The sequence below is a fragment of the Struthio camelus genome, chromosome 14 (assembly GCF_040807025.1).
Source record: "Struthio camelus isolate bStrCam1 chromosome 14, bStrCam1.hap1, whole genome shotgun sequence".
NCBI lineage: Eukaryota > Metazoa > Chordata > Aves > Struthioniformes > Struthionidae > Struthio > Struthio camelus.
The window spans coordinates 11882970-11908022 of NC_090955.1; the positions used below are offsets into that span (position 1 = coordinate 11882970).

The window sequence follows — 25053 nt, forward strand, 5'->3', positions numbered from 1 at the left end:
CAGACACGCACACTCCAGGCTTCCCCAGAGCTCTCAAGAGTCACTAATGCATTAGTACCAATGACAGTAAGAAGCAAATCTCCAGATGGGTTGATTGATAGCAAAATTAATGATTTTTCAAGACTTCTGTCCAGGTTCGTTATTTGGTAGCTTACAGATCTTTCCTCTCAGGAAGCTGGGTGGGGAAGGAGGGCCAGCTGGCTGCCATCCGTTCTGCCTGTGTTAGTGTGATGAGGGGATGGATGTAAGGAGTAGCATTAGATAATATAGTTGCAGGGTTCTCATTAACATTATCTTCCAGGAACTTAATAATTTGCTTCTCTGCTCTTGGTACCAGCTGCTCTTTTCTTTTCCTTTGTGTTATGCTTCAAAGGTATCTTCTTGTTCCATTTGTAATTATGCTCTAAATGGAGTTAACAGAGAGACGATAAAAATTTTTGAGAACCTATTTCTTTTTAAAACGGCCATCAAAAAAGGCTCACTTTCCAAATACTCAGTGATAAAAAGGGAAAGGAAATAAACACACATTTAAAACTTTACACTGGCCCCAAATGATCTGAACCTGAAATACGTCTAACAGTATTGGGAGATCTTCCAGCTTCTCCCATCCAGTTGTAGTCCAGCTGCAAATGCACATGTCAGCTGAGAAAGAAAGAGGGAATTTCCCATTGAGCATTTCATTATATTTAACAAACTGTGGGCATTTCTGCCAACTCTGCCTAAATTTTTAGTACATTTTTGTGTTATGTTTGGATCCCAGTCCACGGCTTGGGATACCTAAAATAAACGTCAAGTAAATGTCCTGATGCCTCATTTGGAGGAAGGAAAGAATGTTTTTGCAGAAGGAAGAGCAGGGCTCTTTCATTTTGGAAGTAATTAGGTGAGAGTAATTAGGGAACTATAGGTGACTGTTCAGAACAGAAAGCCAGTCTCTGCTGTCCTCTCTTAGGTGGGATCAGTTCTGTATTGCTCTTCTTACAACATAATTCTGATCCAGATGAATTACGGTAGGTGTTTAAAAATACCTGAATTTTAACCCCCCCCCCCCCCCCCCCGGTGTGCCACACCTCCCTTTTTATTCCTTCCTCTCCTGAGATTCATCCCAGAGGGGATTCATGCACTGAAATGATACTATCAAGTATGCCAAATGGTGAGTTCTTTGAGGTGCTACTAAAAGCTTCTCTCCAGTAAGAGGCAATCTTCAGTGATTGCTGCAGTTCCCGTGATTACTGAACAACTCTTCACTCGGTTAAATTCAGCTTCCTTCTGTAAGAAACTTTTAGGCTCCTTTTTAATATTACATGATGTGTAGGTTATTGGAACTACGCATTTTATAGGAACTGCCTACGGTGTTACTTGATTGGAAAAGGCATGTCTGTTTTCCTCTGTGATTTTCTAGTTTTTGTGGCATGAATGTTGCATTAAATAAATTGTTGGCTCGTGGAGAGGAAAATGAATACATCAGGCTTCCCTTTGGTTTTTAAAACTGTGTCTAATTTTTAAACCGTAGATTTCTGTACCCTGTTTTTACCTGCAGACATTAAAAATGTGAGTGGTATTACATACACCAGGAAACTTGTTTTCTCACAGTAGAAAATACTGATGAGTAAACCCATTCGGTCATGTGTAAAATTGCCGAGTGTATCCAACACAGATGTTGTGAGTATTGATTAAAGCAGGAGGGGGAAGTCGGATGCTGCTGGCCCCCATCAGAGGTCACCAGGAGAGTAATTAGTTACCCAGTGTTACAGGGCCAAGTGTCGTCACAAATAAGGTTTCGTGAACGCCTTTGCTGTTCTCTGAGGACATCAGGAAGATGGGACGAGGAAGCGTGGAAAGTGTTTATGCTGAGTTAAACTAAGATTTATCTACTTACAATTTGCTGTTAAAGAGCTTTCTAAGGGCGTTTCTACGCTGGCCACCTGGGCACTTTCTGGTCTCACAGCTGATGAAATGGGGAGGAGTTTTGAGAGCAGACCATCTTGGTGTATGTTGTCATTTCTTAACTGTTTAATCATTTAAATACTTTTCTAAAAATGACTATTTCTTGTAGAAAGTCCGAGTTCAGTACTGTGGCTGACGTGAATGGGTGTGTGCAGTCTGTGATGCAGGAAGCCGCTATCTAAATCTATAATCTCAGAGAAGCAGGAGCAGAGGATTTTTAATTTCATGGAGAGCTGTGTAGTCAGCTGGCAAATTTAGGCCATAAATATTAAATTAGCTGCCTTTATTTGTCAAAAACCCTCTAGTCTTGTTTGCCGATTTGTTTTTCAGGTGGATAATTGTAAGTGATGTGTCCTTCGTCACCAGCACTGCCTGAAAATTTTGCCCGCCTTCTTTTTTTCCACCTGCCTTTTCCCTGTCTTCATTACTCTGTTGTTTAGCAGTATTTGCAGTTTTAGAAGTGTAGGGCTGGAGCAGTGATCAGCGCTGGGGTCCTTTTAGCTTCTGTGGGGCTGTGTGGATGCACAACAGCTTGCTGCTGTGAGAAGACATTTCTCCTTGCCCAGAGGAAGTCCCCTGAAAGGGGCAGTCTACTTCTCACCATCCTATCTAGGAAAGGATGCAGAGGGCTCGGCGCGCTGTGAACTTCTGTGACCCATCCGTGTACAGTCTACACCCCTTCAGTTATCGTATCTGTGCAAGGCTTAACACTGCTCGAGAAGGGACCAGGCAGCAATAGCTTTGTGGGGAGAAGGAGAGTCATCTTCAGGAGGAATATGCAGGAGAATCAGCCTTATTGTAGGGAAATTTTCCTTCTTTTTCAGCTTTCCTTTACTCGGGTTTTTACACGCTTCCTGCTTTGTGTATCTGCTGTATAGTTCAAGTTCGGGCAGGCTGCAGTGCATTACCACTCCAGCCTCGCGCAGGTTCTTTTATAACTCAGCTATTGAATTTTGGTCATTAAGCGTTAACACCTGGGAAGGAAAATAATTGTAGAAAATTGGGACAATATAAGCCCTTTTCTACCCAAAAAGAGAGAATCAATGCAGATGCTCTCCGCTACAATGGATGTGATATCACTGCTCCATGCTGGTCACTTATTCATATTCATAAGATCTGCTTTTTCTGTGTGGTTTTTCTCTTCTCTTTTTCTTCCTAATGCTTGAGTCAGTTTTATTGCTCATAAAAATCAGTGACTGATGACCCCAGCTAGAACAGTGCAGACTGCAGACAGCTGTTGTCCAGGCTCCCATCCGCTGCTCTGCTGGCGACGTGGTCGTGATTTGCAGCGCTTCTGTTGTTTTGTCGGCGGCGGCCCTTTGCTGAGGAGTCATTGCCAATTCTGACAGTGACAAATGCTTGCCAAGGAATAGTGAAGCTAGTTTAAAGTGCAGAGCCATGTATTACAAGTACCCTTGACTGCATACACACTCTGGTTTTGGTGCCAGCAGAAACCAGTCTTAATTGTGTCTTCTGGAAAACATGCAAAACAGTTCAGTGAGAATCTGAAACATCTTTTCTTCTATTGAAAGTGAGAATGAATGCGCAGAGGTAGTAAAAGGGATAATTTCCTGTCTTCGTATCCCTACTGGGTAGTTATTTGCAGACATAGGCACCCCCCCGCCCCCGGTCAATGAGCAATGCGAATGTCTGTATCCAGGTTGCGTTCGATAAAGAATAAGCTGTGTCGGAGGCAAATCTGCCATGTCCTGGGCAGCCTGGTTTAAAGGTCTGTTACAGATCCTGGAGTGTAACTGGTCCAACTCCGTTACAGTCTCCTTGCCTGTTCTGCCTACCAGCTAAACCTTAATATAGGTTGCTTCTCCTGCCAGGATACTCTTCATCGTGAAAGTAGGGTGGCTTCAGCAGCTATTGGCCTCTTCATTAATCAACATACGTTCCACAGAGCGGCAGTGTGTGGGAGGCTATTTCTGGGGGAAATGTACCCAGAGGACAAGGTTTGCCCTGTATTGCTTTAGTGAATAGGCCTCCAGGACCCTTTCAAGCCATCTGCCCCTGAATTGGTCATGCTTTAAGAGGTAATGACCCAAGAAGAGAGTAGTTGCAAAGAATCCAGGAGCCTAGAGCTCCTAGATACTATTACAGAGCAGAAATAAGGGCAAAATATAAATTTGGCTAGCATTGGAGAGGGATACACACTGACTCCTGATGACAGAAGCTACTTTGGAAAGAAAGAGTGGGTTCCTAGCAAGCAATGAATGTGCAAGTCACTCCGGTGCAAAAGGCAGGACACGGCTCTTGGGTGTCCCCAGAAGGTGGAGCGTTCCCTGCTGATCTTTCCTGTGCTGAGCTGCTCTTCTGGCCATTTCAGCCAGCCACCGCGGAGGCAATCGATTGCCCCGCCACAATAATCCCAGCTCCTCTTCTCCCTGCCCCCTGCCTCAGCTGGTCTGGAGCAATGCAGATCCCTCGCCTGTCAGCACAGATCAGGACCATCTCATGGCATATTTTCCTCTTTGTGCTTTGGTAATAAGGGGCTGCTGCTCTGGATTTGGCTTTCTGTTAGTTTGCTTTAGTAACCACTGCTGGTGTCTCCACAAAAAGACTCTGAGCAGGGAGCTGCTTTCCCTAACGTGATCCTAGTGTTCCCGACCCTGCCGCTGCCCCTTCTCTGGGGAGATGCTAATCTTGCAACGTTTTACTTTCTGTGTTTTTGTCCATATGTGGCAATTGTGTGTCTGATCACCACACTCTCGCACAGTTATGGTACCCCAGGGAAAAGCAGCCAAAAAAACATATGGGGCTAGAGAAAAGGGTGTGCTTCACTGCACACGGGCGTAATTCAGAGACAACAGACACTTTGGTGTTTTGCAGAAAAGATGTGCACTCTCTGAAATTTTCTGGAAATGAAATCAAGGCAGTGATTTTCTTCTCCTTAACCAATGCTGCTGCAATACAGAAATTATTCTAAGATTCGTGATTCAATTGGTAAGACCTTAATAATCATTTATGCCATTGACAAATCCAGATTGCTCATTCACTCGTAAGGACTACTTCAAACTATCAGGAAAAAAAACTTTTACTTTTTTCTGTTGATAATGTTGCTTTCCTTAGCAAGTGTGCACACAGGCATGTATACCTGAACATGTACAGACACTGGGGTGAGGAGTTACAGGCTGAAGTGCTCCTCCTGGCCACGCCTGGTCTAGCCCTAGCCATAGAAGCCTGCATCCATTCCCACCTCTCTCCATGGGAACTTCTCCAGTGACTTGAAACAAGCAATTTTCTGCTCCCGTCCTCTTCGTATATCCAGGCCTCCCCATATACACACACACAGATTTATTCCAGCCTCTTGTAGCCTTAGCAACTGCTGCCGCTTAAGGTTTTACGCTGAGAGAAAGGTAATGAGTAGGGGAACATGCCAGGGGATGGAAAGGAATATCCAAAAGTGGGGGAGAAGGCAGATACTAAATTTTATCTGAAATGGCTTGCAGCAGGCTCAATCCCAGCTAGCGGTATTTATTACTGTAAAACAGACCTTAGTTTGCAAAAGGCTCTTCTTGGGCCCAGGCTTTTCCTCATCCTCCCAATCCCAGGCTTAAAAAATGGACATTATCTGGAAGGCGGGGCCTGAAGCCATGGCATCCCGAGATGCACACTTCCTCCTGGAGCTACGCAGAGGGGATGTACAAGAGAAAGAAACAGGCCCAGGAACCAAAGCATGATGGAAAATTCACGCAGTGAGTTTGTAAAACCCATCATAAAAGGACCGTTAAAGGTCAGTCTGCTTTATCCTGCTCTCAGGTTCGAGCCTGCGCAGTCCTGTCAGTTCTGACTGAGGCTGTCGCCGGAGCCGCTGAGAGAGGGAGGGAGCCACCGGGACCTGGACACGGCGGCGGGTGCACAGAGAGCTCAGCTGTGGCTGGGACTAGATTTGGAAAACCTAACGCTCAAAAGCAGTTTAGGCAACTATGAGCAAGTAAAAAAAAAAAAAAAAAAGAGTTTGAGAGGTATGCCTTCACCAAACTTGCCAGTAGCTAACTGTGTGTTATGTATGTGTATACATAAGACAAAGGTGTATGTTCATGTGATGTTTGTGACTGGGAAAACACATAGTCAAGTTGTGTGGTGAATACCTTTTCAAAAACAACTACAGCAAGTCTTCCAGGGAAAAAATACAGAATTGTTGATGACATTAACGATTGCAGCAAACTTTACTGTGTGAAATAGTCATTTAATATGTCATTAATAGTCATTTATTATTCCAGCACCGCTCAGCAGAGAGATGCTGCAATGTGTGTTCAGCTATCACCATCGTGGACCTTGCAGTATCATACTATGTGATTATGCAATACAACTACATGTTTTGAGGCTATCATGAAACAGCTATCTTACGGCTGCGTAAAAAAATCGTAGTGCCAGCCTATCAGAGTCTCTCAGAGTATAAAATAACAAATTACAAAAAATAATGGCCTTTCGTAAGTATCGTGAGCTTAACAAAAAGGGGATCCTGTAGATCCCTTCGTAAAGGTCCGTCTTTATTGAACACCTTGTTAAGGCCTTCGTTACCAGGAGAAGCCCTTCAAGGATTTTTGTAGCGCTGAGGCAAGGGAAAAAGCCCCAAATACATCAAAATCAGGAACGTTTTGCCTGTTTCATATTCATAGTTTCTTCCTTATGTGTGACTGATTTATTCTGCTGTGAGCCCCCAGGGTGTGCATTGTCCAAAATAAAGGCTACCAAAAAAAAAAAGAGAGAGAGAGAGAGAGAGAACAGGGAGCAAGCAGGGTGGGGGGGAGTTTTAAGTGATATTTTTAAATGCTGCGATGTATTGCACACCTTGCATCTTTGGGCGTGCATTAACTTTATGCTGTTTCTTAACAAAAGCATACACACTAAAATAAATAACCTTAGCACAATGCAAGACACTGTATCTGAAAATAGCAAGCTGCTATGAGACAGTTGTTCCATGCTGTGCAGTACGATCACTCCCGCTTCTGTATTGTCTTAAGTTGTACTTAAGCTGCTGTAGCATGTGCTTGCATTACAAAGCACTGTGATTGTGCTATAGAAAATACAAATAAATGCATAGAAAGCAAACACCCATGATTATTTTAGGTTCTTGCTTTGCCTTAGAGAGTGGTTTGATTTTCAGTGACTTTTTCTTGCTCTGGCACGTATGGACGTAGAAAACGACAAGAGCACAAATTACTTTGACAACGTCAGCAAAGCCACCTCTACAGAGCGGGCTCTCTGTCGAGCACAACGCCCCGAATTACAGAAAGGCAGACTGCAGGGCAGAAACTTAAGAGCCGCTAAGTGCAAATGTGTTTCCTCCAGGGAAACAGCGACTTCAGAAAAGTGGCCGCGCACAAGGCTGCCTGCAAACTTTGTCCAGGTGTTGAGGGGCAGTTCGTTAAGGGTTGCAGGAAGGGGGATTTTGAGCGATGGGGACGCTATTGTTAAGCGCCCCGACAGACGAGAGCAGACCCTTCGCTTGCCACAATAGCCGCTCGCACCGAGCAAGACTCATTAAATATTCAGTTCCAGCCTCAAGCAGCTCATTAAGTCAGCAATGAGCAGTGACGCTGGTGTTGGAAAACCCTGCCTCGGTTAACATCACCATGCAGAGTCTCCCTGGATCTCTTGATGTTATTCTGCTCAGTACCTTTTCTGTGATGACCAGCTTGTGCTCTCTGCTTTGCATTAAATACAGGTAAAAAACAGTCAGGTGGATTTAAGTTCTCCTATTCTTTACAGGCCTTTGCAGGGATGAGTCCTGGGGCCCCAGCTAAGTGTCTGTGGCGTTTTCTATAGCAGCATATGTAATTCAAGTTTGCAGGAGGAGGATGGGAAGAGGGTTGTATAGCTTCAGTGTTAAAAAGAATAACATTTGTAGTGTTTGAAGGATAACTTTCAGATCAGAACAGTGTCGTGACATGGAGCGGTTACATATGCTGTATTGCTATCTGTCTACTGTTACACCGTTGAAAGTTTTGCAGAAGTATATGTACCCTGGAAACACAGTGTCTTTGGTGGATTTGGTTTGAAATACGTGCTGAATATGCTTCTTGTGTTCACAGTTTCTTTCTGAATGGTGTATTTGAAACCTGTTTTGCAACCGCTAACTTTTCTGAGAACAGGTTTGTATTCAATAATGCTTATCAATAATATACAGAACGGGAGCAGGGAGGCATTTAGGGTGAGTGGATGTCAGATGTCAGTGAATTAGAGTACACTGGAATCTGGAATTAAGATTGTCATTGTAGAAAAGCCGTGTGTGTTTTCACTAACTGATGTTTTAAAACTGTCACATCTGGAAGTGTGGAGCAGAAATGGAACAGAAATAGAAAAGCAGAACACGTGCAAAAGTTTGGGGTTGTTTCTCAGAGGCCAGTGTTTTATACCCTGCCCTTTTTTTTTCTTTAACAGAAAGTGTTTTCAGACTGCTCATTTCTATGTGGAAGACAGCAGCTCACCCCGCGTGGTCCCCAATGAAAGTATTCCCATTATACCTATTCCAGGTAAGACAGGCTTGCTCTCCTGTATTTGTGCTGTTTAGAAGCTGTTTTAATTACCTAAAGGGGAGAACGTTGTATTTGTGGTTAATCGTGATTTTTTCATAGACGTTTGTTATATCAGTGTTGCTTCATCTAAATTCATGTGCTTTGCAATGGGGCTCTGAGTACCAGTGCTGTGTTTTTCCATAGGCACTTCTTCCACGTTATTTCAATTAAAAATTTCAGAAAAACCTTTGTGAAATGTCAAGAACATGAGCGACACTCCTTAGAAATACTAACATATTGCATCCAAGGTGAAACCGATTGCAGTGTCAGGGTGGGTTGTGGACGAAGGGCCTCTCCTGAGACCAGTGGACTTGCCCCGCACTTTCGGCGTGTGCAGAGGTGGGAAAAGCAAAAGATATAAAGTCCAAAGCCATTTGTTAATTTGGCATTAATCTAGTTACCAAAGGTCAGATTCTTCCCTCAGCTATGTCGAGAGCAAAGCTAGAGCCAGAGTTTGGCACCATATATTCTCTTCATAAGGCATTTCCCCTAGGAGTTCCCGAGTGTGGGATTCAGTTCCCCTTAAGCAATGATGACAGAAAACAGGTTGGTGTTACAGTGGCCCGTGCAGCCGCTGCCTTCTCCAATATTACTCAGTTTCACTGACAGAGTTAAGATATCCAAAATGTTGTGTCGACCTCAGTCTGTCGAACGATTGTACTTGTTGCTTCAAGGTGATGTTTTCAGTTTCCTTCTCATATTCTGTAATTTGTGCTGATAGTCTAGGATTCAATCTATTACTAATTTTAATAAAAACATTCAAAGACATCTCTGACAATGTAGGAGAAGAGACTCTGAAAAAACATATGTACTAGAAAAATGGAATAATCCAGTTACATTTTGCCTGACTTTATTCAGTAGAAATACGAGGCTTTCCTTCTAGAAAGAGTCTTTCAAAGTACCTGTGAGAATTAATATGAAAGGTTAGCTATTTCATTTGTATAGAAAATGTTAGGCGGTTTGCCTTGGGGTCTGATTCTGTACTTCTGAAAATAGAAGAAAATATAGCATTATCACCTGCCCTTTCTGCAGACTAAGGTGCGTGTCCTGGCCTCCTCACTGTCATTAGCAGGGAGCCACCCTTCCTCTCATTGTGCTTTGACTAGCGTGAGATGGGATGTTTCAGTTTTAGACCACCTGCGATGAATTTTCACAAAAGAACCTAAATAGCTGGAGAACTCTAGTCTTCCTGCTCTAAATCCAGAAGGAGCGATTCCCTGTTGCTTTTGGCAATCACTGTAATGGTCCCTCGTGCCTGCTGTCATCATCACGTGTGATACCTTCTTGGAGCATGCCAGGAAGGGGAGGGTAGACTAAGTTGAGCTCTGTACAGAGCAGTGTATAAACCAGGGGGATTATGAGCACAAGGCAGTGGGGGAAGAGAAATGCTCTCATCAGAGAGAAGTCTTTTTGGCCAATGTAAAATATTTACTGTAATTGAGAAAAAAAATTCTTAGACAAAGAAACATGCAGAAAGGTCTATCTTTTGAGTTCTGCAGTCTGTTTAGTAGAGAGAGACAATGGTTCTTCCCTACTTCACAGAGGAGCATCAGTCCATTAAAGACTGGAAGGCACTCATGTAAATGGTAATACAGGCTAAAGAAATTCCATTAAAACAGTGCAGGTGGCAGGTAGCGTAAGGCCTGCACATCTGCTAATGCTCTTGCATGTAAGATCAAGCAGCCAAGAACTAAAGAAAACTGCCATTTGGGGACATCTTCCCGTACCTGCAGCAAGCCAAACTGTTGGACCGGGGCAGCTTCAGGATTGATGTGATGTCACCATCGCTGCAGTACAGTCTTTGGTCCGTTCACACTCCGTCCTCCTGAGAACGAGCTGCTCTCATCTGATAACGGGGACTGCAGAGTAAGGGACCTGCTGAGTAAGTGCTGCAGGACTCCTCGAGAAGTTGTCTCTGTAGTCGAAAATCTGCAATGACTGCTGATCAGCTCTAAGGCACATGAGGAGGAGGTGGGCCTTGGAGAGAGGCTTAGTCTAATCGGATGCAAAGGTGAATCCAGCCATCGGATTCCTGCTCTAATGACTAGATTTCTGAGGATTTAACAGATGTTTTGACACCTGCATACAGACTTCTGCATGGAGCTGAATCATGCCCAGAGGGTGTTAAGAGAGAATGAACGAGCTGATGAACTCAGAGATCTTTGCACTAACAACAAAGCTATTGAAGGCATCAAAAGTCAAATCACTCTCTGGAAGTGCCTCTCTTTCTGTATTTACTGTACAGGGAGTCTGTTTGGTCAGTATATAGGCACAAATTGAGTAGAGATAAATTCGAGCTATGTAGCCTTTTTCCAAAGATGTGATACACAGCACCGAAAGCTCTTGAAGCTCTCCTAAACATTTTCCCAGTCTGCAGATACAGAAGAGGCCTGTTTCCCCCAATGAACCTGCTACTAAATGACAGTCGTCAACGACATCAGCTGCTGCTCCTATGTAGGCAGCCCACTGAAATTCCTTAAAAACATTAAATGGCAAAATTCTCCCTTGAATTGATCCCCACTGATGGAATGATAAGCTTTTGAACGTTTCCTCTGGAAGCTGCCAGAGAGCGCAAGAAAAACTTACTTGCCATATTGATCTTAGAAGTAAAATATAAGTGACATTTTAAGAAAAGAAAGTTCTTCAAAGTAACCTTATTAGCTTGTGATTCCCTAGGCAATGCCTTCTCAAAAATTATATTTAAATAGGTCCCTGTGGAACCGTGCATATATGTCCTAGCGTTCAGTGGACTGACTTCCACTCTGTGCTATGTGCAAGCAGCCACACTGATGGCCATTTAGAGCAGCGTACCTAAAAACGTTTAATAGATTTGCCAGGGCCCATCTACAGCATGCAGGGAGCTGTCGTTTGGAGAAAGCTGAACTAGGTTGGGGTTGGCTGGTTCTGGCCCAGGTGCAGGGTAGCTGTGCCAGGTCCGGGGGAGCCAGGTGCAGCGACGTCCTGACGCAGCTCGAGAGGCTGCCGAAGCTGCGCTGGCGTTGCTGCGTGCAGCCGCTTTGCTCTGTACACGTGCCGGCATGCTCTGAGGTGGCGTTTGTATATCTTTTTGCACCACGTTCTGCTCTTCTGTTTAGATGTACCCTCTGTTTCCTCAGCTCCAGGAACTCTAAAATTGATCTCCCAGCTACCTGCAGCAGCTATATAGTACAACTTAGCAGGTCCGCAATCTGAAAAATCAGCTTGTGAAGGAATGATTTTACCCATTTTCTATCTCACTTCCCTTGGCCTACGTGCTTAATTATTGTGCATGCAGCCACATCACCCATAGGCATGTGCTTATCTATGCAAATTTGCTCTGAGACCCAAATCATTATCATTATTCATAATTATCTGCTCTGCTTGATCTAGAGAAACACAGGACAAAGGAGATATCATTAACTGAGTCACCCACTGGATATTACAACTGAGGTATAAATCTTAACTCACATAAGCCTTATGCCTGACAGTAATGCATCTGTAATCAATGGCAGACTTCTGAAACTCCCCAGCCGTTCAGCTCAACAAAATTATCTCTCCGTATTCTCTGTCGTTGCCTCTACACTCAGTTAATTTTGGCCATATTCACATCGCTTTACATGGATCTCTTCGCTATAAACATTTAGGCTTGGCAACATCTCTCTCCTACTAACCAGCTCCTGTTCCCGTTCTTTTTTTTTTTTTTTTCCTAGCTGGGTCAGTATCTGGTTAAAGAGTTTCTGGGTTTGATTCTTCTTGGTAGATTCAAGTAAGAATAACAGCACAGTTGTAGGTGAAGACCTGTATATTCTGCAGCACTACAAAACAAAAAGCAGCCCCGTCAGTCTTCCTTTGTGCTTCTCATCACAAGACAAGCAATGCAGAAGCGCACCACTGTGTAATTTAGAAGATATCAAATACTGGGCTTAGCACAATTTCCACTTTTACTATCATTCGCTTCCTAGTCTTTGTTTCAGAGCTTTCCTGCTCACAGGTGGTAAACTGTTCTGGAGTTTGCTGTGGCTGTAATGGTTCCTTGCCCAGGCCCATGGGCACAACGGGTGTTTTGGCACTGATGTTAGCAGGACTGGTTGTTTGTGAGATCAGTACAGAGATACTTGCGGCTTGACCCTATGGCAAAACTCAAAATTGTGTGTAGTCTTGACCACAGTCCAGAGACACGTGGCTCATAAAGAGCAGAATGGCTGGCTGGCTGGTACAGCTGATTCTTTCAGCGTATTATTCCAGATATCTTTCACCGTTTTTAGTATAAGTAAAATATCTCAGATGTGATGCCAGTTATTTCAGCTGCAAAACTCAGGAGCACTTCCCAGTTCTTGGATCAAGGGATATGCAGTTTCAGGTTTAAATGGTAGTAGATTCATTTTTTAACTAGTGCTGGAGTTTCTGAACGGTGTATTTTAAAATAACTAGTGATGGAATCTGTGGGAGAAACACCATCTTGCTTCTTTAGGAATGATTCAGTGTGGGTGCATGAGCCGAGAAAATTCTAGAGTAGCCAAGTGTGTTGCAGTGAGAAAGTGTCTTGACCACCTCATGTTACCATGCAAGGGTATGAAGGCCAGTGCAGCCGTGACTCTTCTTCATTTCCCTCTATCATCTCTTGGTTACAAGAAGCAGTCAGTCCCATAAAACATCCAGCTTATTAACTGTTAGTTTCTGTTAGCTCTTCTGCAGACTTTTGAAACTGTGAGTGTCTTCCTTATTCCGTGGTTATATACAGTGGCTCCATGGTTACATACAATAACCCGGGCTCCCTTGAACCTTTCCTGATGAACGTACGGTAACAGTGGTTAGTGTTTTCTATAAGCATAGCTCCTTCATTGCTGATGTCGTCAGGCGGTGTCCACCATGTGATGGACTGTTTCATGTAAAAGATTGCAAAGGCAGGTGCCTTATTTGACAAGGAAATTGCAGGTCCTTACTGGAGGCTTGATATGCTTATTGTTTTCTGCTGGGATGTGGCTGTCTCAAGTTGCATCCCAAGACCTAAAGATGAGCGCCAGGACGCCTCCATGGCAAGGCCTGCGGCCTCCAGGGGCGATGTGCTGAACAGAGTCATCTTCTGTGCTAGAGCCTGGCTAGGTACCAGGAAAAGTACTAGCTGCAACTGAGGACTTATTTCTCAAGGGCATGAGGCTGTCTGTTGAGCACAGAGGTAGTATTCCTCAGCTATTGAAGGCTTTATAGCTGCTTTCTGCTCCCTGCGGATTTATATTCCAGCACCATATTGTGAATTGTACCTATCTTCAGCTTCAATTAAAATCACGAATGCAATATTGCAAATGCAGCCATCCTCTGAAGCCAAGAAAATATCAAGGTGTTTTAGGGAACATCCACCTCTTTTTTCCTCTGCTACCAACCCTGTTTCTGCAGGGCACTGGGGAATTTGTGGTATGGTATCCCCTCCTAATTATGGTACTTGTAGTGGGGGCTGCAGGAGCTGGCTGAATCATCCAAAAGCATGTGCTCTCCTGGTAACGCTGTGAAATGTAGAGATTTGGGGCTGGTCCTTTTCTGAAAGCCATCAGATGACCGCAGAGAGCTCTTGTCCGTCCTGTAAAGTTGCATCTCCTTGTGCTTAAATGGAAGGCCTATGGGTAACTGATGGCACAACGGGGACCCGAGGTTGGAAATGCGTGAGATTAAAGTTGAGTTACTTAGCAGGCAATACCAAATAAAATCATGTTTAATGTCTATGCTAGAGGAAAATTCACATTACTTCATTCTCTTGGACTGAAATTGGTTTTTTGGATCCATTTCTTTTTGCTTAAAGGGAAGAACTGCATTGCTATTACATTTATAATTAATGACAACCTAATCTAAGATTTGTACAAGCAAATTTAAACTGAGCTCTTATTTTGACACATATAAAATTTTATCATTAACATCTTTATATTTCTGACTGACACATAGCTAATAGCATTGCAGTAGATTAAATCTTGAAGCAAGAGAGATGAATGTAGCTACAATATTACACAGGTGATTTTTCATATTCTGCTTTTTCATGTGTCCTTTATCAGAAACCTGCCCTTCTGTTCATTAGACTAGATGATAACAAATAGATAATAATTATCTTGCTGAAAATAATTTTGTGGGTTTTGTGTTTTTCTTTCAACTTGCCCACCTATCCAGGACTCTCTCAAATATATTCATAGCATTTTCCTTGCTTTTTCACTTTGAAAGGTGTTTTTATTAAAAACAGTACTTGATAAACACGTAATAACAAAAATGGGAACATTAATGAAAAGAATAGTGTCCCCAGTAATTAACTCAGCAATTCCTAATTTATCTTATTTTAATTTATAATTTATCTTAACTACTGAGGTCACTGACTTCAGAGGATGAAGGACTTTCAGCAGGTAGTTTGAGCTCCTAGAAAGAAACCTACTGTGTTACCATTTTATTATTTGTGCAGATACAATCTCTGCAGAAAGCAGACACATTATCAATATTGAGATTATTTTTGACTTTATCATGAATTAATTAATAGTTGTGTTATGCAAATAAAACTGTTCTTATCTTTCTGGCAATTTTTATACAGCAAGAAGTGAGATCAGTCAGAAAAATTAATTATTCCACATCAAATGCAAACTCTTCTTTTGCATTCTTATTTTAAATAGTTTAACAAGGAAAGCCAGTTTGTCACAGAATTGCAGGTCCTGGCTATATAAATGCATATGATGCAAATGCATTAAACCTAAAATTGTCAGACGAAAGCTGGGGGCCGCCCATTTATATGCCTGGATTATTTGTGTGTTAGTCAAGTATTGGCTTGAGTCAGGGCAGCTCAAATATGCCACATTCAAGGAGTGCCAGAATCGGACCTGCCTGTGAAGCTTCTGCCCCCTGTGTGTGTGTGCTTCTCGGTATACTCACAATTTGTACGTTTAGAGCTTTTAGTCTAAGCTTCTCTGTACAAGGTGGACATATGACCTTATTGAAGCTGATGGGAGGTTTTTCAATAACCTCTAATGGGGCCGAATTTCACCCAAGGGTGTGCTGTTATTACAGTACTGTTCTTGCAATATTCTTTATGATCAGCAGCTTTCCTAGAGACAGCGCCGACAGAGACTTCGTGGGGCTTTAGCATCCCTGTTTAGTACTGTGTGTTGTGCGCACCCTGACGTTGCGTGGTACAGCTGCGTAGATCCTAACGAAGGTCTGGGCTACGAGTGCCCCATTGCTGGCTGTGGAAACGTGAATCTGCCGGAGCTGCAGTCCACATGGTTGTTTCTGCTGCAGTGCTGTCTTTAAAGCATGCTTTTGCTCTTGCTCTGCAACCTTCATTCAATCTGATATGTACTGTAGGTTATGGAATGGCTGTTAGACTGAGTTTTAATTAATGTACATCCTAAATGTTGAGGCCCGGCCTTCCAGCTGCTTGCAGGAGTTCCTGTTCTGCACCTTTTAAAAAGTGAAAGTCCATGAGCCACTCTGAATGTGGTAAATAAAACCCAGGGATAGTAAAACAAACAAACAAACAAACAAACAAAAAAAAGCATGCAGCTAGGAACAGAAGGCACTTGAAAGCTGTGGATGTGGGACAACAGTTCCCAGGGTGGGGTTATGAAATCGGGTGGGTTATTTTTCTGCGAGCTTAGAGGTTAAATCCAGTCCCACTGTGAGCCTGCTGGAGGATATTTCTTTCCAGTCTCAGGAAAACTTTTTTGCTGAAGATGAAAACTGTGAGGACATACTGTCGAGAGCGGATGCTGCAGGATTAATGTTGCTAATGGTGGTTTCATGATTGGCGTAAGCCAATTTAGGTTTGTCCTGCCGTCAGAAAGGGCAGTCTCCCTTGTCGCTTCATCGCTTCTCGTGGCAATGAGGAGGATCAGCCCATCTGTCCGATTGACAGCTAATCCTTCTTTCCCTCTCCCGGAAATCAGCTAATCATTTTCTATATTCATTAGCCAGATCAGCAAGCTGATTCGGTTCACTGCTCAGCCACGCAGGCGGGAAAGAGGGAGCGGGCGGAAGCCCCTTGTCCTTTGGCTTAAGCCGCCTGTGAATAGCACACTGAAAATGGACGGGGGTGCTTCGGAGATGCAAGGAGTGGCACAAGGTTGCTGAACGGTGCAGTGAGTATGTGGCTGCCGTTCGAGCAGACGGGCCACGGCATGTGAATCCAGGTGGTCTTCCAGACGAGGGACTGAAGTGCAGTCACAAACAAATGGAATAAGCTTTCACATTAAAAGTAAGGCATAAGATAATAGCTGAAAATGGGAAGCATTTATAAACAGAATGAAAAGCATGGGTGAATCTTCTTGTCAAGGCTTCTTTATGTGTGTCAAATGTCTGGTCTTCAGAAACACCACAACTCCCAACTGGACAAAGGTAACATGAAGGAGCACTTCGGTTTTTGACCTTCTGGATTAATTCCTGCCCCAAATCCTTCTATTCTAATCCAATACCGCTAAACCATCCAGTGAGCTCTTAGACTATAAATGAATCAAAATAAATCTGAGATCTTACTGTGTGGAAGTGCCATCTCCGATATGATATCCCATTTTTCTCTTGAAATTGGGCCCAATTGCTTTAACATTACAGAGGCAGCTTACTGAGTAGGAAATAGGGGGAAATCCTTCCAGGTAGGATTGCTAATTATCCAAACTTATTAAATATAGCCCTGTGCTAACTTTATTGCTTCTACATGCTTTAGGCTTGTTTTGAAGGTGGTTGCCTTCTGAAAGAATGCGTTATGCGTTCTACATCATTCCTCTGTTGCCATTTCATGGAAAATGAGGTACAAGTGAAGGTTTTTCACTTCTTTTTTTTAAAACATGACTATGCTGTTGGTATTTTCCCTTTGTGGCAGGAAGTGGCTGGCGTTACGCTCCCCTTCAGCACTGTGCTGTTGTTACTCCTCCTGGCCACTTCCCTTGGACTAGCAAGTGAACATCTGAACTGCACCTAAATTTTGAATATCTGGCACAGTAATGAAAAGGTATTCCCACCTGTCAGCTTCAGTAACCTCTGGTTATAAATACTGGTGTCCTGGAGACTTTTGCCCCGTCCACCTATTGTTACTTCTTTCTCTACATAACACAAAAGGTTAGTATATTTCTATGGTGCCAGAATTAGCTCCTATTTTGTAGTGACGTAAATCCAGAATCACTTTATTTGCGCTTGTCTAACAGATGGCTAAACCCAGACTAGACAGAACTGTAATTATTTCTGCGGTGTTACAGGTGAAGGTATGTTATTAAAACATTTCCCTGTTCCCTTTGAATAATGAGTAGGTCTCACAAAATGTAACAATATCAAATGTCACTCTGGTTGCTGGATGGGAGAGAGTGTGTGGTGCAAAAGGGAATAAGCACTGAACAACTGTTAGAGCTCCTAATTAGCCATTAGAGGATTCCATTAATCTCTTCAATCGACTAAAAGAATTATAGTCATTGAAGTCCGTTTGTCTTCAGATGGAAGAGAGGCTTAACCAAAGCCTTTGGACTGCATATTCTGCAAGGAAAAGCATATTCTGTGCTTCTAGCAACATCTATTGGTTTTCTCAGAGAGGGTTAAGGTTATCTTCAGATACCGTCAGAGCCGATACCATCCAAGAGTGCTGAGTATGTTAGTAGATATTTCAGCTGAGATCCAATAAGCTGCCGTGGCTAAACACACATGCACCTCAGCTAGAGTAATTTGTCAATCCGGCTAGGAGTTTGGGGTTGGGGGGGGTCACAGCTAGAAAAATACAGGCCCAAATTACCTTAATGTATTTCTGTTCCCTTGGCCAGTGTAATAGACTACACGTTATGTGCCACTTCTCCCCCGTGACTGTCAGGAGAGGGGCAGACGGATCAGCTGGGGAAGGAGCAACGTGCTGCCGGGTGCAGGTGGCCCGTCCTCGGCCGCCTGCGTCCCTCGAGGGGGTGCCTCCTCCTGGCTTCTGCGCTGCGCCTGCCTGATCTCGCACAGTCAGTAGGACCATGTTATCCCAGCAATTTGAAAGCTGAAGAACACAAGCATTGATTCAGTTTCTAACTTTTGTGGTTCTGCTGTTAATCTTCCAAAGACCAAATAATTATACTTGCTCCAGCGTGGTTTTCCTGAGTTTATAGGCAGCTTCTGCAGCATAAGCGCCTTTCTCCCAGTGAGCCTGTATGTCAACATTATTTGCTGTTTAATTTATTTGCTGTTTAATCGTTGCCCTGTTGTCAAATAGGGCAAGAAGCTGCATGGGGTTAAGGCTTCTGAAGGGAATTGAAAGTGGCTGTAAAGGAGAAAATGCAGAAGAGGAGGAGGAAGAGGAGGAGAAAAGATAAAGGACAGTGAACAATGGAGAGGAGAATTAGCAGTGGCTATAAAGGTAGAGAGATTCTGCCACCATGCAGTGATGATGATGAAAGAAAACTAACCATATTTTGCCATGGATCTCTGGTGCAGACCCATCCTTGAAATTGGTGGGAGCTCAATGGACTGGAGAGTACGTTGTTTTTAATGTATTTCTTGGCTCACAGATCACAATTAAAATTAAATCCTGCCTTCTGCAAAATTAAATTGGACACTGTGGTCTGCTGCAGTGAGTCCCTGATCTCAGTTGGTCTCAGCTGAGCTAGACTCTACTCAAGAAAGAAAAACAAATAACAGCTCTGAAACTGTTCTTGTGACAGTATGTGAATTTGCTATCGTAGCATAAGTTATTTTCAAGGAAATTAAGGATATTTGGGTTACTTTTCAGGAGAGGAAAGACTGTTTTACAGACTCCTGCTATTGACTGCTGTTCATAGAGATCATTCCATTCAAGTGTCTTGGCTGCAAAGATATTAATACGTATGTTGTTTTGAGATGATTATGTTCTCAATATTACATAGAATAAATGTTAGCACTTAAATGTTGTAGAGTGCCAGCATTTCTGCAGGCTGCAGCTTTTTGCTAAAATGAGCATACACTTGTCAAATGTTTGGAATTCTTTATTATTCAATAAACGAGCATGTGGCTAATTAAAGTAGCATTACTATACTGGGAGGTGATCAGATTGCAAACATATCTTCAACAATTGCCTCTTGTAAATAAAATAGAAGGAAGCTGATTGAAATCTGAAAATGTCGATAGATGCAAAAAGCCACCCTGGAGCGTTACCTGGTAAAATAAGAGTAGAGAAGTAATGACATGGTCAATATTAACAGCCATCAGCTGGAGAGAGATCAGATTGTCAGGGCTGGATCTATAAAATTCTTGCCAAAGTAGAGCCTCATTTACACATACAGATCTTCATACCCTTTGCTAATAAAAGCATATGTGACAGCTTAGAGGTTTTAGCTGCCAAAGATCTTTCACTCTGAATACAGTAAATGTCACATCTATTTATTTATTGTTAAATTTTGCTAAGTATCTGTAGAAATATTTGGATTTTTTTCTATCATAATGTACGTGTTTAAAAGGAGAAGAATCCAGATTATAATGCAGCTGTAGCACCAAACCATATGGCTGCTAAATGGGAGCAGAAATACACCACTAAATTACTGGGAGTAAACATAAACTGCATGCGATCTTCAGAAGAATATTAAATGGGATACATAAATACCAGAATATTGCCATAAAATCATGCTATCAGACAATAGTAGCCATCAGGCAGTAGATTATTTCACATGCTGAAAGTAATCACAATTGTATAGCAATTTACGTTTTCTAAATGCCAGACTGAAAATATTAACTAATGAATGTTGGCAAGCAGTGTTTTCACCAACTGCAGGGGTGGTTATAACAACATCTTGGTGGTTATAACAACATCTAGACTTCTTTTTCTGAGACAGGAAGAAGTAAGACAATATTCCTGCACCCCACTTCTAATAGAAACTACCCAGAGTTCCAGGTGCTTGAAACAGTCTTGGTTGTCTTTAATTCAGTTCAAGCCTTTGAGTCCTTTCTTTTGAGAAGATGTTTGTGGATGATTTATGGGTATATTGAGTAGAATTTGCACTATGCTGAGCAAGAACAAATGGTCCAGTGGAATGCATATTCAATGTTATGCATAGTGTCTGGCATGAGAGAAAACTCACATTAGTGGGGGTGTTGTGTTGCCTGTTGGTCTTTTGCGCAGAGACGGTTGCATGATAAGTTCATTTGGATACTGCATTATTGTATAAAAAGGAAAAAGTCTGTAATTTCTCTGTTCCAGGAGAGAAGGCTGTGTCTCTGCTTCGTCTGGTAAAAACTTAATGGAGGCACTTGTCAACTGTACTTTCATATTTCGTGTCTATTCTGCTTTTGTTACATGATGGGTAAGGGGAGAGGGCCCCTTGATCCCATCCACCACTGTCTTCAAACTGTATATGAACTAGATGATCCTTGACCTTCTATTGGACTTGTAAATAGGCATCGCAGGGAACAGATCCCCAGTATCTATCTTTGCAATGCTTAGAAATAGAAAAATAATGTGAAGAGTTTACCTCAGTATTGGCCAGGTTCATCAAGATTTTTTATTACTGCATATTGAACGAGCTCTGCCCCTAGGAACTCAGATCTAGGTGATAATGAGTGAATGCTTTCTCTCTGCAGTTTTTAGATGATAGCGTAGATCTTGAAATTTTACTTCTGAGACAAATAACAACTCTGAGTATCTCTTTCTTTCCACAGATGATATGGAAGCAATTCCAGTCAAGCAGTTCGTTAAACACATCAGTGAGCTGTATTCTAATAACCAGCATGGGTTCTCAGAAGACTTTGAGGTATGATGTAATGATCCACTGGTAAAATGGTGTTTTCCTAAAGTTAATTGCATATTGATAGTAAGGGGCTGTGTGACATCTGTGTGATGCTGTCATGACAGAGGTAAATGCGATGCTTCAGTGTATCAGAAGAAAAAGGGAAATACCAATTTGCTACCAGATATAAGTAGACTGAGACTGGACAGTTATAGGTGGTTTCTAACCATCACAGAGCATGGGTCTAAGGTAGCCTTCTATTAGAAATAGTTAATGCCTTTAAGAGGTACACAAGCCAGTATTCCTTGGCTAGCTTTTAGGCATTTCTTTCAGTCCGCCTAATCACGGTCAGAGCTGAACTTTTGGGATTATTGACAAGCAGACGGAACCGCAGCAAACCGTAGGGAGCCGTGGTACTGGCTTCCCCACCAGCGAAAGGAGGTGCGCTTGCGTTATGTGGGTGAATCACACGGGCAGCTCTGCTTACAAGCAAGGCAATGAGAGAAAATAGGTGGCCAAATAGCTACAGCTTCTTCGCTTACTGCAGTAAAGACAAGACTGCGTGCAGGAATTGTTTTTAATGGGATCATTTAAAACATTTATTGATGCTGTTTGGTTACTGTCTATAAAGAGTAGCTGCTTTGTTTGATGCCCGAAAACCATTGTGTAAGTTAGAAACATTTTGTATTCATGAGGAAGGCAAATGTGTAAGGTGTTAAAGTGATTTAGTTCAATTGACTGCTGGCTGGATGGCTGAGCAGGAATATTGAGGCATTTAACAATGTTGATGGTATTCAGGACAAACATTTATTCCCCAGAGAGCAGAATTTGATCAGGATGATCAAATGCGACTCACTCTTCTCAATTATTTATGAATTGTGACCCTGGTGCTATTCATCACAGCTGGGTTTTACACCATTTAATTATTCAAAATAATCAGCAACACATCTGTAAACTTGGTCTGGCTTTAAGCAGGCTGTGCTTCAGCTGTCGCAAAATCACTGCTATTAACAAATGTTGGACACCTTCTGCCCATGTTTTAGCAAAGAAAAACGCTACTCTAATAGCCCTATTTTTCCTTTCTTTCTGGAGCTCCCTACTGTGACTGCCACACCGTGGCGGCTAGTCGGGAGAGATTGTTTTAGCCAATTAGTTCCCTTCTGAGGAGTCCGCGGTCCCCTCTGAAGGAAAGTTAACCTCCTCCAACTGCACTTGCACACCAGATTCGGTTCTTCTGCTGGCTTAAAATTTGGAGTGTCTCCTTTGAAGACAGTATAGCTACTCCAGATATATTTCTCTGTAGCTGAGTTATCAGCTTCCTAAAGACTAAATGACATCTCCTTCTCCTAGTGTAAGGAGAAGGAATAGGAGCAAAACCATCTAGCTCCCTCTTGTTGCGCACGGTCTGCCTTGCTGGCACCTTGTGGGCTCGATTTTCTTCTCCCTCATGGTTCACAGCGATGGGGAGAGTGAAGCTGAGATTTTCCACACACCCTGTAGGTAAATTTTTTCTCAAGTGCCTAAATGGACTCAGAAATCAGGATCCTAATTTTGAAAGTGGCTGAGGGATATAGGAGCCGGAGGTTACGTTTATAGAGCAGCTGTTAGAAGCGGCTAGCAGTGGGCCCAGCTGTGGTGTACATACCGGAATCGTATCTGCCGGATACAGTGAAACTTAGCTAGTGTTTTAGGTAAAAGCAGTGGGATTCCAGCTGAAACAGAAAATCCGGTGTTACAGGGCTGCTAGCCTGAGATGAAAAATACCACAGGTACCTCATTCGGAGCGCAGAGTGGGTGCAACTTCATACTGCACATCCAAATTTGTTTAAAAGTATGTTAGCAGGTTTCTGCGGTACCAGCAGACTTTATCCTGGTTGAGGTTTTGTCTGCCCGCACCACGCTGACTTTCTGCCAGGACAGCTGTTCCCGTTCTTGCACGTGGTAGCATAAAAGCAGCACGGGCTCCTCGTCGTGAGGTCTTGCTGGTTTAACAGGAATGGGATGGTGTGCTGATGCCTGGTACGGATCGCGCGTGTCCTACCGAGGGACTGGGCAGCGCACGCGCACGACACGCTCGCACGGGGTCAGCGATCCCCCTCCAAGCCCTTCCTACCAAGGAACTTCTGAAGGGGCTCCCAAGTTCTGAAGCCGTGCAGGCTTTTTTTTAAAAAAATCCACTTTTTAAATCTAAAAGGAGAAGAGAACGACAAGGAGATGCTGAAAAAAATTGAGCAATAGTATAGGATAAATAAATCTTCCCAAAGATAGCGAGCACATGGCATTTTTGTTTTTTGTTTTTTTAATGAAAAAAGGATCCAAAATGTCTTCAAAGGCTTCTGTAGCAGGAAGTTTTATGGTGGAATCTCTGAAAGGAAAGAGTAAGCTAGGAACAAACGTAATCTGCCCTATGTAGAAGGTAAAAATTGTCCATTTGTTTGTTGCTAGTTTTGGGCGTATGTTTCTTCCTGTGTTTTTGGCAGCATGTTGCGGGTTGGACTGAGTTGTGTTTTACGTGAAGAAGATTCCTTTGAAAATGAATTGTATGACTACTGCCTCCCTCCTCCCCTTAAAATGAGCTGTAATTACAGCTAAATATTTTGTGAATGTGCTTAGGAAGCGTTTTATGTACAGAGGGAAAAAAGGACTTTGAACTCACAAATTTTTCCTTGGGAAGTACACCCAAAAGGAATCCTCACTCCCTTTGGGGAATCATAATGCGAGTAGCCAGCTTTATTGTCTGGTGATGGCTAGGCTTTCTTGTATGTACAGAATTGTTAAGGTTTCCTTTGAGTCCAATTGAATTTTCAATATTGGATGTAAACTAGAAAGGTAAGGCCCAATTTAATACTGAACAACCAACAGCTTTTTGAATTAAAGTCCACAATCATGGGTTGTCAGTGCTGGTTTCTGATCTAACTCTTTGAATTACAACTTCGAATTCAGTCAGCCTAATAACGGTAAAAGTTCAAGGAGCTTTTTGGATTGCTCTCGCAGACAGCTCCAGCCCTCCTTTTTTGTGGCAGACGAGGTGATGTGCCACGTCTTTACAGCGCATGCCTAGGCTGGGGTTTGGTGGCCCATTTCCCCAGTGTGCACGGTGGCAAGGCTGTGCAGAGGTTGAGAGGCTTCCTGAGTCAGAGATTATGTCTGGCCAGACATTGTAGTAGCATCGTTATGTTTAACAGTCTTTGATAAACTTTTCTTCCGCAAATTTCTTATTGCTTTTTGAACCCTTGTAGACTTCTGGTGTCCAAAACATCCCAGGGCAATGAGTGCTACGACTTGCTCCACAAGAACAGACTTCCTTTTGGTTTTAATTCATGCCTAACAGCGTCTTTCAGCGCCTCCTCGTTTTTGCATTACCAAGTACATCCCTATTCACCTTCTAAATGCCACGCGTGGTTTTGTGTACATCCCTCGTATCCCCCCTTAATCGTCTCTCTTCAAAACTGAAGAATTCTGAACTATTTAATCTGTTTATTTGAGGAAGTCATTCCAGGCTTCAGATCACTTGTTCCCTCTGCACTTTTTTTCCCCTAACTTTACCTACCGTATCCTTTTTGAGATGGGAAGGCCAGAACTGTGCACGGTATTTAATGGGTGGGTTTACTGCAGAGTTATGCAGGGGCATAGTGATGCTTTCTGATTGGTTTTCTATTACTTTCCTCCTTTCTAACATACTATTTGTTTTTTTTAACAACCGCTGAGCACTCAGCCAACACCTCCAGAAAACTATCAGCTGTGACCCCAAGGTCTCTTCGCTGAATGACAATAGCAAATTGAGAACCTGTCAGTGTGTATGTATAGTTAGGGTTGTTTTTCCCAAGTACATCACTTTGCATTTATCAACATTGAATTTCATTTGCCATTTTATCACTCAGCCACTCAGTACTGTGAGAACGTTCTGCTTCCCTTCACAAACAGCTTTT

The 25053-nt window shown here is 42.8% G+C and overlaps 1 protein-coding gene across 2 annotated transcripts in view; it reads left to right on the forward strand.

The window, feature by feature from the left end:
* PTPRG (protein tyrosine phosphatase receptor type G) overlaps positions 1-25053 on the forward strand; it is a 411417-nt gene that overhangs the window by 359313 nt on the left and 27051 nt on the right. For both annotated transcript variants that reach the window (XM_068907053.1, XM_068907052.1), the window contains exons 15-16: positions 8338-8429; positions 21057-21148. In XM_068907053.1, the coding sequence (XP_068763154.1) occupies positions 8338-8429; positions 21057-21148 (184 nt within the window). The remainder of the gene's footprint in view (positions 1-8337; positions 8430-21056; positions 21149-25053) is intronic.